This window comes from Canis lupus, chromosome 8 (assembly GCF_003254725.2).
Source record: "Canis lupus dingo isolate Sandy chromosome 8, ASM325472v2, whole genome shotgun sequence".
NCBI lineage: Eukaryota > Metazoa > Chordata > Mammalia > Carnivora > Canidae > Canis > Canis lupus.
The window spans coordinates 60,671,919-60,686,137 of NC_064250.1; the positions used below are offsets into that span (position 1 = coordinate 60,671,919).

Genomic DNA, 14,219 nt, shown 5'->3' on the forward strand with positions numbered 1-14,219 from the left:
ACTGCTTACTTTCCATATCAACTGCAAACTCGTTGCTATGGAAACACATATACAAGAAAAATTCCTCTCTCTAGCCAGGGACCAGATGGCAGGGAACTCAGGGAGAAGTCATGGGTTAGGGGGGCTTTGCTAAATGGGATGTTTACTAGAGTGCATTCCTCTCATCATATCGCCATATCGAGGCGCCACCGGCCCCGAGCACATTTGGAAATTACAATCTCATTACAAAAAGCAACGGTTTGTTTTCTGCCTGCAAAACTACTGGCAGGAACTACAATAACTACAGGTTAAGTTATTTTTTGAAATAATTCTGAATTTCTCCCCCTAAATAGGAACCTCTTTTGTTTTTATGCACCATGCCAAAGCTACCCTAAAGTGAATTCTCTATTCAAAATAGCAATGGAAATATAATTTTTTATAAGAACTGAAATGGAGGTTTGATTTCTCCTCCTTTCCGATGGAGAGGTAATCCAGAAATCCGCTTTCATTTCCACCAACTAACCACTAATGCGCCCCAGATTTCTACCTCCGCTCTGACTTCTCTACTGAGCTTGGAATTCACATATCAAACCCCCAACCTGATAGCTCCGCTCAGATGTTCAAAAGCCACCCCAAATTTAACATCGCCAAAACAGAATGTTTGCTCTATCCCCCATCTGACTTCCCAACCCCCGTTTGCCCACAGGCCTTCATCTGCAAACCCCAGTCCTGATCTAAGCCCAGCATCATTTCTGACCTCTCTAACCTGCACCATCAGAGCCAGTCCCAGGTACATGGTTCTCCAGAACGGCTCTTTAAAACATTGCATCCTCTCTGGGAAACGAACAAGGGGTAGTGGAAAGGGAGGTAGGCGGGGGATGGGGTGACTGGGTGACGGGCACTGAGGGGGGCATTTAATGGGATGAGCACTGGGTGTTATGCTATATGTTGGCAAATTGAACTCCAATAAAAAAATATACAGAAAAAGGAAAAAATCAAAAAAAAATAAAACCTCACATTTTCTCTATATAATGTCCTTTCTACTGGCCTCCTTTCTGTCCCTTGGACATTTCCAGCTGCTGCCACCTCTGGGCCTTTGCACCTGCTGCTCTCTCTGTTCCAGGCCTTGCAGCATCCCTCTTGCCACTTAAGGCATGGCCCCATCAACACCTCCAGGAAGCCTCCCACCCTCCTCCTCACCCCTCTCCAGGGTTTTACCCTGTTTTGTCTTCTTCACCATGTGTATCACTATCTGCTCTATCACCTATGTGTTCACGTATGGCTCTAGTGTTCAACATGTGCCCCCGTCCCCTTCTCCCCGCCCTACCGATCGTCTGGAATAGCCAGGTAACTAACTACCACACATCACCGCTATATCCTCAGCACCCAAAACTGTGCTTGGCATTCCACATAGATGTGTGGCAGGAATGATCACTGCTAAAAATGCTTCTAAAATGACTGAACTTTTTTTTTTTTTTTTTTGTAAATGCCGAGTCTGATTTTTAGTTTGCAAACTAAGGCTTCTGCGGTCTGGAAATCATGGCTATGAACACAGGGTCTCACTTTACATGACCGCATTGTGGAAGACACTGGAAGGACCTGGGCATTTTATGCAGTATCCTGAGAGTACTTGGTGAGACCCTGCATCCAGGCTCCGGGCCACACTGTGGTGCTCTGATTCTGGGAGACCCTGGATTTTTTTTCCCCCTCCACTATCATAGCCACAATTAGAGCAGCGCTCGTGTGACTTGGCCTCTTTTTTTTCCCTAAAAACAAAGTGTACAAATGTCCTGCAAGCTGATGATTTTCTGTCTAATGACATCAGTTAAATCACTTATCGGTCCTGTATCCTGCACAGAGCTCTGGTAAATGGAAGGCAGCCCGGAACTCAACCCCGCTGGGAGCAGGGCAGATCCCCACTTCTCCCATGGGGACCAGGGGAGGAGACCCAGGGCAGGTAAGCACAGAGCCTCCTCCAGCCGCCAGCCGCCAGCCGCCGAGCAGCAACATGCTCGCCCCGCCTGGATTTTTCTGGTCCCCCGCCGAGTTCCCCGGTGCATGCGCAGGCGCACACAGCAAAGCCTGCATTCCGTTCTTGGAACGCTCTGCAACCTCACACAGCAGACTGGCAACTTATTATTCAGAAAACAACTTTACACCACTCTCTATCTCCCACCATACATTGCCTTGCTTCTCTTCTTATCATACTGGGCACAGGCTACATTAAGCTATTTGCTTTTCAAAATGTTAAATGCAATTTAACCAGAGTATCTTGAAGCAAAATCCTGGTTAACTGCCATGTTTAAAAAAAAAAAAAAATAGGTCAGCGTCTCTGCTTTAGTTAAGTTACCAGAGCAATTTATAGTCCCCTCCCCCTCCCTTGGCGTCCTAGCTCCCCCACCAACTCCTTACTTGTATTTACATAACCTTCCTAACCACCCATCTCTCTCCTTCCTCTTCTCTGACACTGTTCCAACATATCCCTCGGGTCCAGCAACATTTATCTCCTCTAGACCTCTTTGACAGAAAATCCCACACTTGCATAGTAACAAAACCAACGTTTTATTTGGGACTGCAATGGTCTCAGCTGAAAGACTCCATTTCTTAGCCTTCTTTGCAGCCATGTGACCAGAGTATAGCCAATGAGATGAAAGCAGAGTGTGGGATTTCTGAAAAAGCTCCTTAAAACTGCTAACTCAGTGGGACCCCGTTTGATCCTTCCCTGCACACCCCCTACCTACTTCCTAAATGGAGAGCATGCTAGCTGATGCCATCTTCAACCGTGAGAAGGCTCTGAGAATGGAAACCAGCAGTGCACTAGGAACAGCAGAGCAGAAGGAGAGGTGGAATGTGGGTCTCTGTCCAACTCCTCAAGACTTATTTTATGTCCGAGCAATCCACTTGTAACGTGTTTAACTCACTGTTGTTTGGATTTTCTCGAATAGTCAAATTTCATCCTAACTCATCCATTCTTGGAGGTCGCATGCTCATTCTCACACCAGAAGAATGCTTTGTGAATTTATTTGAGTGCTTTCCCCATGAAGAATATCCATATGCCCCATTTTAGGGAAGAGAAGCTTCTCTGACCTCAAATGACACCTATCACTTATTGATGTGGCACACTTCCCATACTTGTGGTGGTTTATTCTTTTTTCTATTTTTTATTTTGTCTCGTTTCCCTGCAATATAAGCTCCTAAAAGGCAAGAACCAAATCTCACTTTTTAACTTAACCTTTCAGATTACCAGATCTCTCTACTGAATAAACTAGTAAGCAGAGGGCCCCGGTGTCCCTGAAATCACAGGTAAAGAGATATTGATGGCCTACCAATACGGAAGCACTCCACAAGAACAACTTGGTAAGTTCTGACAGGAACATCAGGCCCCTGTTGAACCAAATGCAGCCAAAAGATAAACTCTCACCGGGCTAGTTAGATACATTCATCGAGACAAGCGACAAGGGTAGGGAATGGGAATAAGGTACTTTAATGGGACCATGGAACCAAAATACATAAACAAAGGTCTGCCTAATAAACTACAGTCTCATCAAATCAAACATTACATTAGCCTTTTTAAAATATATAATCATTTGTTTCAAGTGCAAAAATGTCCACCGGGCAGATGGTGGAATTTTCTACAAAATCTAAGACCTGCCATCACCTCGCCAAAACTTAAGGGCATTAAGATGACCAAGGGCTCTGTGAGAGAAGTATGGATTAATCCAAACAACTCATCACTATTTGTGAAAGAAGCAAAACCCATGACTTTCAAATAGGAGGTCAGTGTGCCAACTTCCCATATCATTTACTGCAGAGAATTATCCTGCAGCTAAAGTGATTTCAAAGGGAAATCCCAAAGCCTCTTCAGCTCAACAGGGGAGGTTCTGAGAGCAATTTCTTGCTGTTCGGAGATCCAGGCAGTACATCAATGAAGAAGCAACCCATAGACCTACCAGGTATCACAAAGCCCTGCCAAAGGAAATGCAACATTTTTGAACCGTTCATGGGGAGAGCTACTGGACAGATACACCAATGGGGCTCCCGAGTCCACAAGAACCAAGCTTTCTAGAAGACTCGTAGGGACCCTTCTCAAGGTCAACAATAGGAGTCACTGTAGGGACTTGAAAAAGCAGTGTTAACTTTGAAACAGAAGGGCCAGAAAAGAATGATGGGAGAAACAGGAAACAGATAAGCAAAAGGAGGAAAGTAGGCTGAAGGAAGGGCTTCTGCTGGTTAAGTTCTCAGAGCTGAGGCAAGTCTGTGGGCAGGGCTCACTGGACCACGGGCTAGGGCCCAGGCCACCACACATTCAACTTTGTATCCTTTCAGCATTTGGTGTAGTTGAGTAGAGTTGGTACTGACCATAACTACTTTACCAAGTCTTTGAATGAATGAATGAGCAGACAATCAACAGCTGGCAAGACCAGAACAGGAATGCACGACCCCCTCCCCCACCGCCAAGGCATCTAATACCTGAAGAATCAGCAAGAAGCAGAGTTGATAGGATCAGAGGGAGAGCATGGCCAAGGGTGGTGCAGACTCCTTGGGATGAAGGAGGATGCTGGTATGAAGTGCTTCCTATTCCAGGGCCTGCAACACAGGGTTATGTTTACTTCAGGCCCTTTGGAGACCCCAACCTCCTCAGGCAACAAAGTTTGCATTTAGCACCAACAACAGAAAGCGGTGCACTGGGTGGGGCGCCCTGGTGAAAAAAGGCAGCCCATACTCAGGGATGAATGGGATCGTCACCTGCCCCAGAGGCCTCAGAAGAAATTGATAAACCCCAACACATTTTTTGCATGCCTCACCACCCAACACTACCCTGACTTTTTAGGACCCTCCCCATCAAAACCAGGATGCGCAGTTCTTCAAAGAGCATTACTTATTCAAAATAAGTCACCTCTTCTTCTAAAATGACCATCAGTTAAATGGGTACATTGACTAGCATCATGGGAAAGGGGAATGCTCTTGACACTGTGTTGAACCACCAAGAGGAGGGAATTAGAGCCAACTGTGCATAATAGGGAGGTCCTGCCACGTAGGAGATGCCACCACAATTTCCAAAGTGCCTTTGAAAAAGAATCTCATAAAAAAAAAAAAAAAAGAAAAGAAAAAGAATCTCATCCACCAGGGTGGAAAAGCAAAACATCCAGGGGGCTGGGAATTGGGAGGGAGAGCTTGTATAAACGGTGTCTATGCAGAGGGAAGGGACTCTGAACTTGGGCCAAATCAGTGGAGGAGGCTCAGGATAGAGCCTGGCAGCCGGAAGCTGAGAGGGCATGGGTAGGCTTCATGCACATGCCCCATCTTTCCATTTGCTGATAAAGACAGAATTTGGCCCTATCCCAACAGCACAAAAAGACTCTCTATATTTACCTTTCTCTACCCTGCACCCCCACAGTAAATTCTGAGTTTACTGGTGTCATGTTAGTTCCCTATAACTCATGTTCATAGAATATTTTGAGGAAGAATGTAGAGATGATCTACAATAGCCTGTCTACTGAGGTATAACTAAACACCCGGGTTTATTTAAGGACAGGCCCTTCAAAACTGGAGGGAATTAGAGTGATTTACTGCTCTCCTACTTTACCAGCCATGTGATCTCCAGAAAGTTTCTTAACCACTCTGAGCTCAACTCAGCACCTATGTTAAGAAGGAAAATGGGACCTTCCTCACAGGATTGTAGTGAGGAAGTAGGATACTGCATATGGCAAGTTCGAAGAAGGTGTTTGCATATTTATGTCTGCTACTGTTATTATAAAACACAGGTGGTTCTTCACTTTTCCTGAGTCAGAGGTTCCATTAAAGAATCTAAAAACCGAACAAACAGAACTCTGGGATCCTCCAGAAAAATGCAACATGCATAGTCACGGGGTATGAAGTCAATAATTTCAGGCTGTCTGCAAAGCCTGTGATATCCAAAGACCCCCAATTAAGAAGCCCAGCAATTACGAATTGCTGCTTCTATACATGAGAAGACTGAGGGCCAACATAGCTACCAGCACCAGCATCAAAACTAGAACCAGGTATCTTGGCTTCTAATCCACTCCTCTTTCAACTTAGACAAGTTGCCCATATTAATAAGCTGAAACTGTGTTTAAAGCACTCAGCCTGGGGGTACCCAGCTGCCTCAGTCGGAAGAGTGTGTGACTCTCCATCTTGGGGTCGTGGGTTCAAGCCCTATGTTGCACATAAAGAGTATAATAAATAAATAAATAAATAAATAAATAAATAAAGCGCTCAGCCCCAGATATAATAAACATACTTTTGTACAGTGTTTCCTTTATAAACCTTTTGTGACAACAATGGTTTTTGTTAAATTGGTAAGAAAAAGCACAGAAATAAACACACACGCATGAACCATTACCATCCAGCCTATAAAAAGGAATTGCACTTTACTCCTCCTTTACAAGTACTCAGGTTAGCATGTGCTCCTCTTATAGTCTTAACTAAGATCTGTATTTAGGGGATATAAAACTTCTTCTCAGACTCTGAAACTCTACTTTGATTCAGGCAGAGGTCCGTCCACAGATGAAACTCTTAAGATGAAAAGCCGATGGAAAACCTTGCAGAGGTGGCTAGCAGCTGATCCCACATGAACCCATGGCTCAAGCTCAGCATCATCCCCCAGGAGGGGCCAACCAGCCTTCCTGATGTGAGAACACAGAAGAACTGTCTAAAAAACATTCTAGAGGGGGGTGAGGGGGAACTCAGAAGGTGATCCAGCCTTACTTCTATTTCATGCAAAATACAAGGGGACCGAAGAACACGCTAGATGAAATTCAAATGAAGCAGACAGAACGTGGGGGCACTCTAGAGCCCAACAGATGAGTGTCTTTGACAAGGAAGGGCATCAGAAAGTGGGGAGGCATAGGGCTGGCTGTCGATGAAAACAGACATCAGGGGCCTAACGGACAACTACACACCAAAACCATGCTGGGATCCTATTCCAACCGAACATTCTGTAAACCCTCAGGGATCTCTGAGTACGGACTTGGTATTAGGTGATACCAAGGAAGTGTTCACTTTGTTCAGGGGGACGCTGGCATTGAGGTGATGTAGGAACTGGAGCTTATTCTTCTGCACACGGAAGGCAAATCGACGTGAGATCTAGGATCTGCTTCCAAAGACTTATGCCAAAAGCCCTTGCTGACTACAGAATCTGGTGATGGGCAAAAGGGGGTGATAGGGATTCATCACGCTACTCTCGCTACACACGTATGTTTGAAATTCCCCAGGATTACAAAATAAAAATAAAACTCTATCTTTTACAGTCCGTTTTTTTTAAGTCCTTATGTTTCTAAGTCTTATGAGTGATAAAATGTTTAAAAAAAGAGAGACAGAGATAAAACGGAAGCAGAACTGTCTATTCTTTCCGACTTACTCATTCATGAGATGTTCCCGATGAAATCTCAGCTTTGGAAAGAACCCAAGAGGGCATCTAGTTCAGGGATTCTCAAATCTGGCTGCAAGTCAGAAACATCCATGGAGCTTATCAGAACCACCAATTGTCCCCAACCCACCTCAAACCAACTGAATCAGAATCTCCAGGAAGGAGCCAAGAAATGCTCATTGCTTTGAAGTGCCCGGGGTATTGCTAGTGCAATCCTGTAAGGTCCCTCTCCCACATCCCAGGCAGGCAGGTGTCCAACGGGGGACATGTTCCAAGCCCTTGGGGAACAAGGACCACATAAGATTCTGCATTCTCAGTCCCGTCAAGCTTAAAACCCTCTTCCAAGTTTTTAGAAGGGAAAAAATGTGAATGGGATGTGCAAGCCTTCCATTCTCTCCTTCAACTAACGTATCTGTCACCAACATTCGGGTGCACTTGACCAACTATGTTGGGGCCCAATCTCAGTGTGGGAGCTACCATAAAGTAAAATCCCCTGGGGGAAAAACAAGTTTACCCATACAGCCAAAGGGGCTTTCACTGGGCCAAGTAGCAGGGAGGATGCCTTCCCCTTTACTCAGGTGGCCAGAGAAGAAACCCCAAATGGATGGGCTACAGCATCAGTGTCTTGGAAGTACCTGGGAGTGCCAGGGAATCCATGCCTCTGAATGCAGCCACCAGTTGGCCCAAGCAAGGAAGAGAAATGAAGAAAACTGACACTCTAGGCTTTGTTCTCACAAAATCACAAACGATGGGAAACCAATCCCCAACCACAACACTGACTAGCATTTGATCAGAAACATGTCAATACAGGTGAGCATGGCTCGGAAGCCAGAACTGAACATTTCCTAAGATTAACAATCTCCAATCCCAAACGCCATTCCCTTACAACAGGCAGTAGTCAGGGAAACATGACTCCCAGAGTGGGGACTGGGGGCGCAAAAGGGGGGAGACGGCACACCTGCCAGTGTGCCTTAACACACACACCCCATCCAACACACCTGTCACTTGGAGGGCTGATGAATAATCCTCCCAAGTCTCTCCGCACACTTTACAGAGTTGTTCTTGTCAAACATTTCAGGGCAAGCACTTGCTAAATTACTTTTATATGTCCTGGCCTTGTGGCAAACACGGAGCCAGGCAGGCAGTAACATGCTGAACAGGTTCACACCAAACGAAGAGCGCTGTTCGTTGCTTTATCGGTGGTGACACATTGCTCGGGGGGACCTGAACAGCATTTTCTTCACTATATTCTAATCTTGGGATTGCTTTTCTAAGCTGTTCCCCTCCTAACCAACCACCAGGACCCACTGATACAGCAGCTTTTAATATCACAGACTTGGTCTTTACAGCAGAGCAGCAAATCCTCTTCAAGTTCAAAGAATGATGGTCAAGCGGGCGACAAGAGCGGAGTCCAGAGGTTGGTCTGGAGATGTGGAGGGGAAGAAGGAGAGCAGTGGGCACCCAGGACAACAGCAGCACCCTACAACTGTCAGTTATGCAAAAACCGGGACATGGGGACTACTGGCACTTGCACACTGGACGCAGCCCCTGCACACACCAGTGGCCAAAGGCAAAGCTCCTGAGTGTCCTCATTTTTCCTGGGGTTCCCAGGCAACCCCCTCAAGCCCTGCATGCCCACTGCCCATCTTGAGCATAAACTCCAGGTGAACAGCACTTGCAGACAAACGTGCCCAGCCGCAGCCAGGGGAAGCATGGCTTCGCCACATCCTTATGCAATAGGCCTCCGTGCCCGAGCCGAGCAGGGTTTTCTCAGGCTCGAGATTCTACTGGAAATGGGACCGTGTTTCTGGAGAGGAAGAGAGGCCCCAACAGCGACCCTACCCCTGAACTTTAGAAAGGGTAAAGAGCAGACTGCCAGCTCCCCACCGCAATGCTACCACCACGAAAAACGAAGCTGGAAAATGCAAGGACGGTGAGAAAAGGCTGTAGACACTGCTTCCCAGCTTCTGTTTGAGCTGCAGCGACGTCATGTTTGGGATCTCCAAAGTCCGAGCATGCTGCTCTGTGTTCCAGCCCTGCCCGTCCATCCTACTCCATCCTATTTCTACCACACCGACGATGACGTTCCTTCCCAGAAAGGGAAAGCAAATCACAGAAACCATCTCACTCCGGCAGGCCAGGAAACCTGGGCCTTAAGGCTTTACAGTCCAAATTCAATCTTTTTTGGAACCCTACCCTGAGTTTTCATACTCTGGGTGTCTTTCAAAGTGGCCGCTTACATAGACACCTGCTGTGATGAGAGTTACCTGGGCAATTCACGTCTTTGTCTGGTCCTCGAGTATACTGTTTGGTCACCTCCCAATGTCCATGACTGTCCATTTATTCCAGAATCCTAGAGACGTGGTCTCTCTCCAAGTCCACACTCAGGAAGAAAAGAAATGCCATCTTTCTCCCGCCCTGGGCGGTTAATTCTCCTCAAATGTATAGACACACACCTCATGGTTACCGGCTGCCCTGTGTTTGCACTGTAAACCCATAGTGTCCCACCCATGTCGAGGAACGATGCCGAGAACCAATCAAGTGTGCAAACTCCCGTTTTGTGATTATGTTCGGATACCACGGTGGGAAACCCTCAGTCCAGCACAACCACCAAAAACATTCTTTAACTGGGACGTTTAAGGGCAAGGGAAGTTCTTTGCAACCAAATGAATGAAATAAAATTACTCATTTATGACCACTCCTTCAGTGTGGTGAATTTACATGCCATAACATTCCCCCCCCCCCAAAAAAAAAAACAGGGAGAAATGACACATTTAAAAGAGAAAAATGTGAGCTCCAGACACAGAGGGCTTACCTGACTCCTCTCTTTGTCCACTTTCTTAAAACATTTATTCAAAGACAAATTATGTCTCACTGAGTTTTTCCACCCGGTAGGTGCATTTGCAAAATACGGAAAATGTTCCAAGATCCAGTTGTAGATATCCTTTACTGGCAGGCGCTTGGTTGGAGAGTCCTCGATGGCCATAAATATGAGGCAGCTGAAGGAGTAGGGGGGTTTGCAGTTGGGGTTCTGCCTGGCATCGTAGGGCATGTCCGAGTGGGCAGGGGATGGCGGGGTGTCATCGTCCAGGTCCTGCACGGGGCTGACACTCCTGAGGACCGACTCCCCAAAGCTCTTCAGCAAGTTCTTGCTCTCGTGTAGCCAGTTCAGATTGGTCAGCTCTTCATCTTCCATGGCCCCCTCTTCTAGTCGGATGTCAGGCAGAGAAAAGTCGAGGTCATCGTCCTCCTGCAGGGCCTTGGAGAAGCCACTGCCCCGGTAACACTGACTCAGCCCACTGGAGACACTAATTCCTGAGCTTTCTGGCTTCTTGCTGGGAGGCATGACTGGACCCATTTATGTGAAGGCTCCTGGTAAACACATCACAAAGAAGAGATGAGTTGGGGGGAACCCCTAAACGGAAAGGCAGCTGCGCCCTCCTACTTCTCCCGAGCCCGCTCCCCACCCCTGCCACTTGGATAGACACCCCTCCCCCTGGCCCACCCCACAGAAGCACCGTCTCATGGCTCCCACAACTGGGTAGCAACACAAACCCACCCCTCCACCACAAAGAAATGCTCTAAGAAGTAAAAATCGGTGCATTCAGCATGTAGCACAGTGACTGTCACTTCTTAAAGACGGTGAAAGTGGAAATATTTACAGTATCTCAATATGCAAATACAGTATGAAAAGAATGGGAAAATCCACAAAACCTTCTTCCCAGATGTATGAAGACTCTCACTGTGCCCCTGCTGATAATGATCATTTATGTCCTGGTGCCTCAGTTTCTCTACAAACAATGAGTATCTGCCCCGGTAAAATTCTTTCAAGCCTTCACGATAGACACTACAAAGTAAATGCACACGCACCACTCCTGTCACCTTGAGGTTTATCCTTGCCCCACAAAAAAGGAAATACCTGTAAGTTTAAGGCCCCGGGTTTCAGATTAAGTTCAGCTGTCTCCACACGAAAACCATGACAACTGCCCCAGAATTCAAACTGCGACCACGGCCCACACTGGTTGGCCGTGTTTTCTTTGACAGTATCTTTTCTGCATAAGCAGTGGCCCCAAACTCTGCAACTTCAATCACAGTTGGCAAGTGGCAAGAGTGGTCACAAGGAATTCTGCAGACTGGAACCGGAGGCAAAAGTGCATGCAACCGTCAGGACACTACACCCCACGTGAAAAAGTGGGTAACTCAGGGCACCGCACAAATAAATGCGAATGTGAAGACAAGCCATTAATTTGTCTAACTAATTCTAGTTTCAACTAGAAGTGGTGAAGAGCGTCAGCAGAGCAACTGGCCGCTTCAAGACTGCAAGGCAAATTCGACAGAAATGGCTACAGAGTTCTATTCTGCACCCCCAGGCCACCCCCCGTTTTTATCAATGACCTAGAACAGGGAGTACAACTTCTGACGAGAAAAGAAAATGAGGACGTGGCAAGTCCACAAACAGAATGACCCCGATAGATACAAAGCATATTCAACCCTCGAGTACTCAATGTGATAGAAAGAACAGTAAAGATAATGAAAGAGGTCTCCCACCGTCCGCTTGTAGCGCTCGCACAATGTGCTTGGCCTAAGAAGCAGGTCCGCTTTATTTTGTCCCCGAGTAAGAAGATCAAGCAAACTATCTAGAAAAAAAAAAGAATGGACACAAAAGCAGACATGATCATTCTCAGGCTCTGAATGCCCATTGACACTGTGTTGAAAGTAACTGCCACTTCAGCTACGGAAGCTCTAGAATGGGATTCTAGAAAGCATAATGCGAAGCACCCAACGGCCAGCCGAGGGTGCCTGAGAACTGCAGCACCCTCCCTCCCTCTGTCGAAAGGCAGACAGAACGTGCTGGCGGAAGGCATGAGAAAGCTTTCTGGGGTGGCTGAGCGATCCCCAGCTCCAAAGATAGAAAACTTCCATGGGCACCAAAGTCCGAGACAAGTGGGCCAGCTGACACATCTCAGGTTCAGCCACAGGGACTATTTCTCTGTCCAACAAGGAACCTCACCTGAGGACTACAGGACACTATTTATTATTTATTTATTTATTTATTTATTTATTTATTTATTTATTTATTTAAGATTTTATTTATTCATTCATGAGAGACACAGAGAGAGAGAGAGGCAGAGAGAGAAGCAGGCTCCATGCAGGGAGCCCGATGAGGGACCCGATCCCGGGACCCCAGGATCACGCCCTGGGCCAAAGGCAGGTGTCAAACCACTGAGCCATCCAGGGATTCCCTACAGGACACAGTTTAAAGAATAATCTTGTATCTTCAGGTTTGGGGCGGGGGGGAGGAGGGGGGAGGCCAGAGACCAACCTGATAATGTCTTTTACCTTCTTTATGAACAAATCAAAGCTCCGCTTGTCTCTCTCAAAGTTTTCCCACATCCCCATCGAAAAACCCTAAGTTTCCACGAACCAGGAATGTCCACGCGGAACACAAAGCAGAACGAATCCTCAGCCGCTGAAGTCAACTTCAGCTCCAGATGAAAGTTTTATGTCTCCTGAGCTTCCAAACAGGAAAATTATATCATGGCTGACAGTAAAGTAATTTAATTGCACTGTTGCTATGACAACATGCTGCTCTTTCTTTTCAATTTGCTTATTTGTCAGTAGCTTCCCAAAGGAACTAACACACTACACTCCATGTTTCCTTTTGTTTTAAACAAACATTGCCAGCAGTATGGTTTTATTAGAAAAATGGCACTGTCAAGAAAAGAGGGTGACGGGGCCCCGGCTACCCTTGCATCATCTGTCTGCTTTGTGTTTCTATCCCCCATGCTCTCCGACTGCTAACTGCAACCCTATAAATCCAGCATTTCATAGCAACCGTATCAAGAGCTGCTGATCACTACAGTTCCATTTAAAAAAAAAAAAAAAAAAACAGTTCCCAGAAACCACAGCTGAGGAGTTTTCCATTATTATACTCTAACTACATAATTTGCCAAATCTTTTTTTCCTCCTGTTTTAGAGGAGGAAAAAAAAAAGAGAGAGAGAGAGAGAGAGAGAGGACAGAGAGAGAGAGAGAGAGCGAGAATCCGGATCATGTGAGTCTGCAGTTAAGCAAACATTTTTAATCTGCTGCCAATAAGGCTGCTCCACCAGATACGCAAATAGTTATTCACTAGTGACCTCCTTACAACTTTTCGGTTTGCTGTTGGTCGCGTTCCATGCACACGCGCGCGCACACACCCACACACACACACACACACACATACACACACGCCCTCTTTTTGTTTTTACACGCCTTGCTGTGTTTTGTTATCTTGTTTACTTTTCAAAGGAGAAAATGCAGCAGGAGAGCGGGTCTCTTGCCCGCTATCAGAAGGTCTCCAAAGAACTGACAACCGCATTACTGGCCCGGCTTTGAACAGATGTTGGAAGTGAACTTCACGGAGTCAAGGCACCGTCCCCGGGCCGGGCCGGGCCGGGCCGGGCCACCCCCTTCCCCCTCCCCCGCCCCGCGCACACACGCACGCGCTCCACTCCCGTCTACTGTACTTGTCAAAAACATTTCAAGGGGACCTGCGGGAGCAGCGATTGGCTGCGGCCCGCGTCCATCAGCCGCGTTGCCCGGCAACGAGGAAACTGCTCCGCTCCCCGTCTACTGGGCAATTGGGAGCTCGCATACCTTCACTGCCGGTCAGATGTCATAAACCTTTTATTGGCCGCGCCGCGGCGAGCCTTAAGAACACATCAATAAAAGCCCGCCGTCCCCCCAACTTGTCCCGGGCGCTGGGAGGGTTTCCTAGAGCGCCGGGGCGCGGAGGGCTCGGGCTCGGGCTCGGGCTCGGGCTCGGGGGGTCTCGGGAGGCTCTCGGTGCCGGTGCCAAGCCCGCACGGC

The 14,219-nt window shown here is 47.1% G+C and overlaps 1 protein-coding gene and 1 long non-coding RNA gene across 13 annotated transcripts in view; one reads left to right on the forward strand and one right to left on the reverse strand.

The window, feature by feature from the left end:
- The window catches only part of FOXN3 (forkhead box N3), a 393,350-nt gene that overhangs the window by 210,262 nt on the left and 168,869 nt on the right, over positions 1–14,219 (reverse strand). For 9 of the 11 annotated variants that reach the window (XM_049113398.1, XM_049113407.1, XM_049113406.1 and 6 more), the window contains one exon: positions 10,185–10,741. In XM_049113398.1, coding sequence (XP_048969355.1) covers positions 10,185–10,727 — 543 coding nt within the window. In that variant the 5' untranslated portion in view covers positions 10,728–10,741. Of the gene's footprint in view, positions 1–10,184; positions 10,742–11,288; positions 11,423–13,649; positions 13,786–14,219 lie in introns of those variants that run through there. The other 2 variants (XM_049113403.1, XM_049113402.1) reach the window with 2 other exon arrangements.
- LOC112657007 (uncharacterized) lies at positions 67–8,870 on the forward strand. 2 transcript variants are annotated; one of them, XR_003134784.3, is made up of 5 exons: positions 67–286; positions 686–846; positions 1,838–1,936; positions 3,219–3,336; positions 6,490–8,870. It is a non-coding gene; the product is annotated as an uncharacterized LOC112657007 (long non-coding RNA). The 2 variants fall into 2 exon arrangements; XR_003134783.3 differs by having other exon boundaries at positions 686–769; positions 6,490–8,869.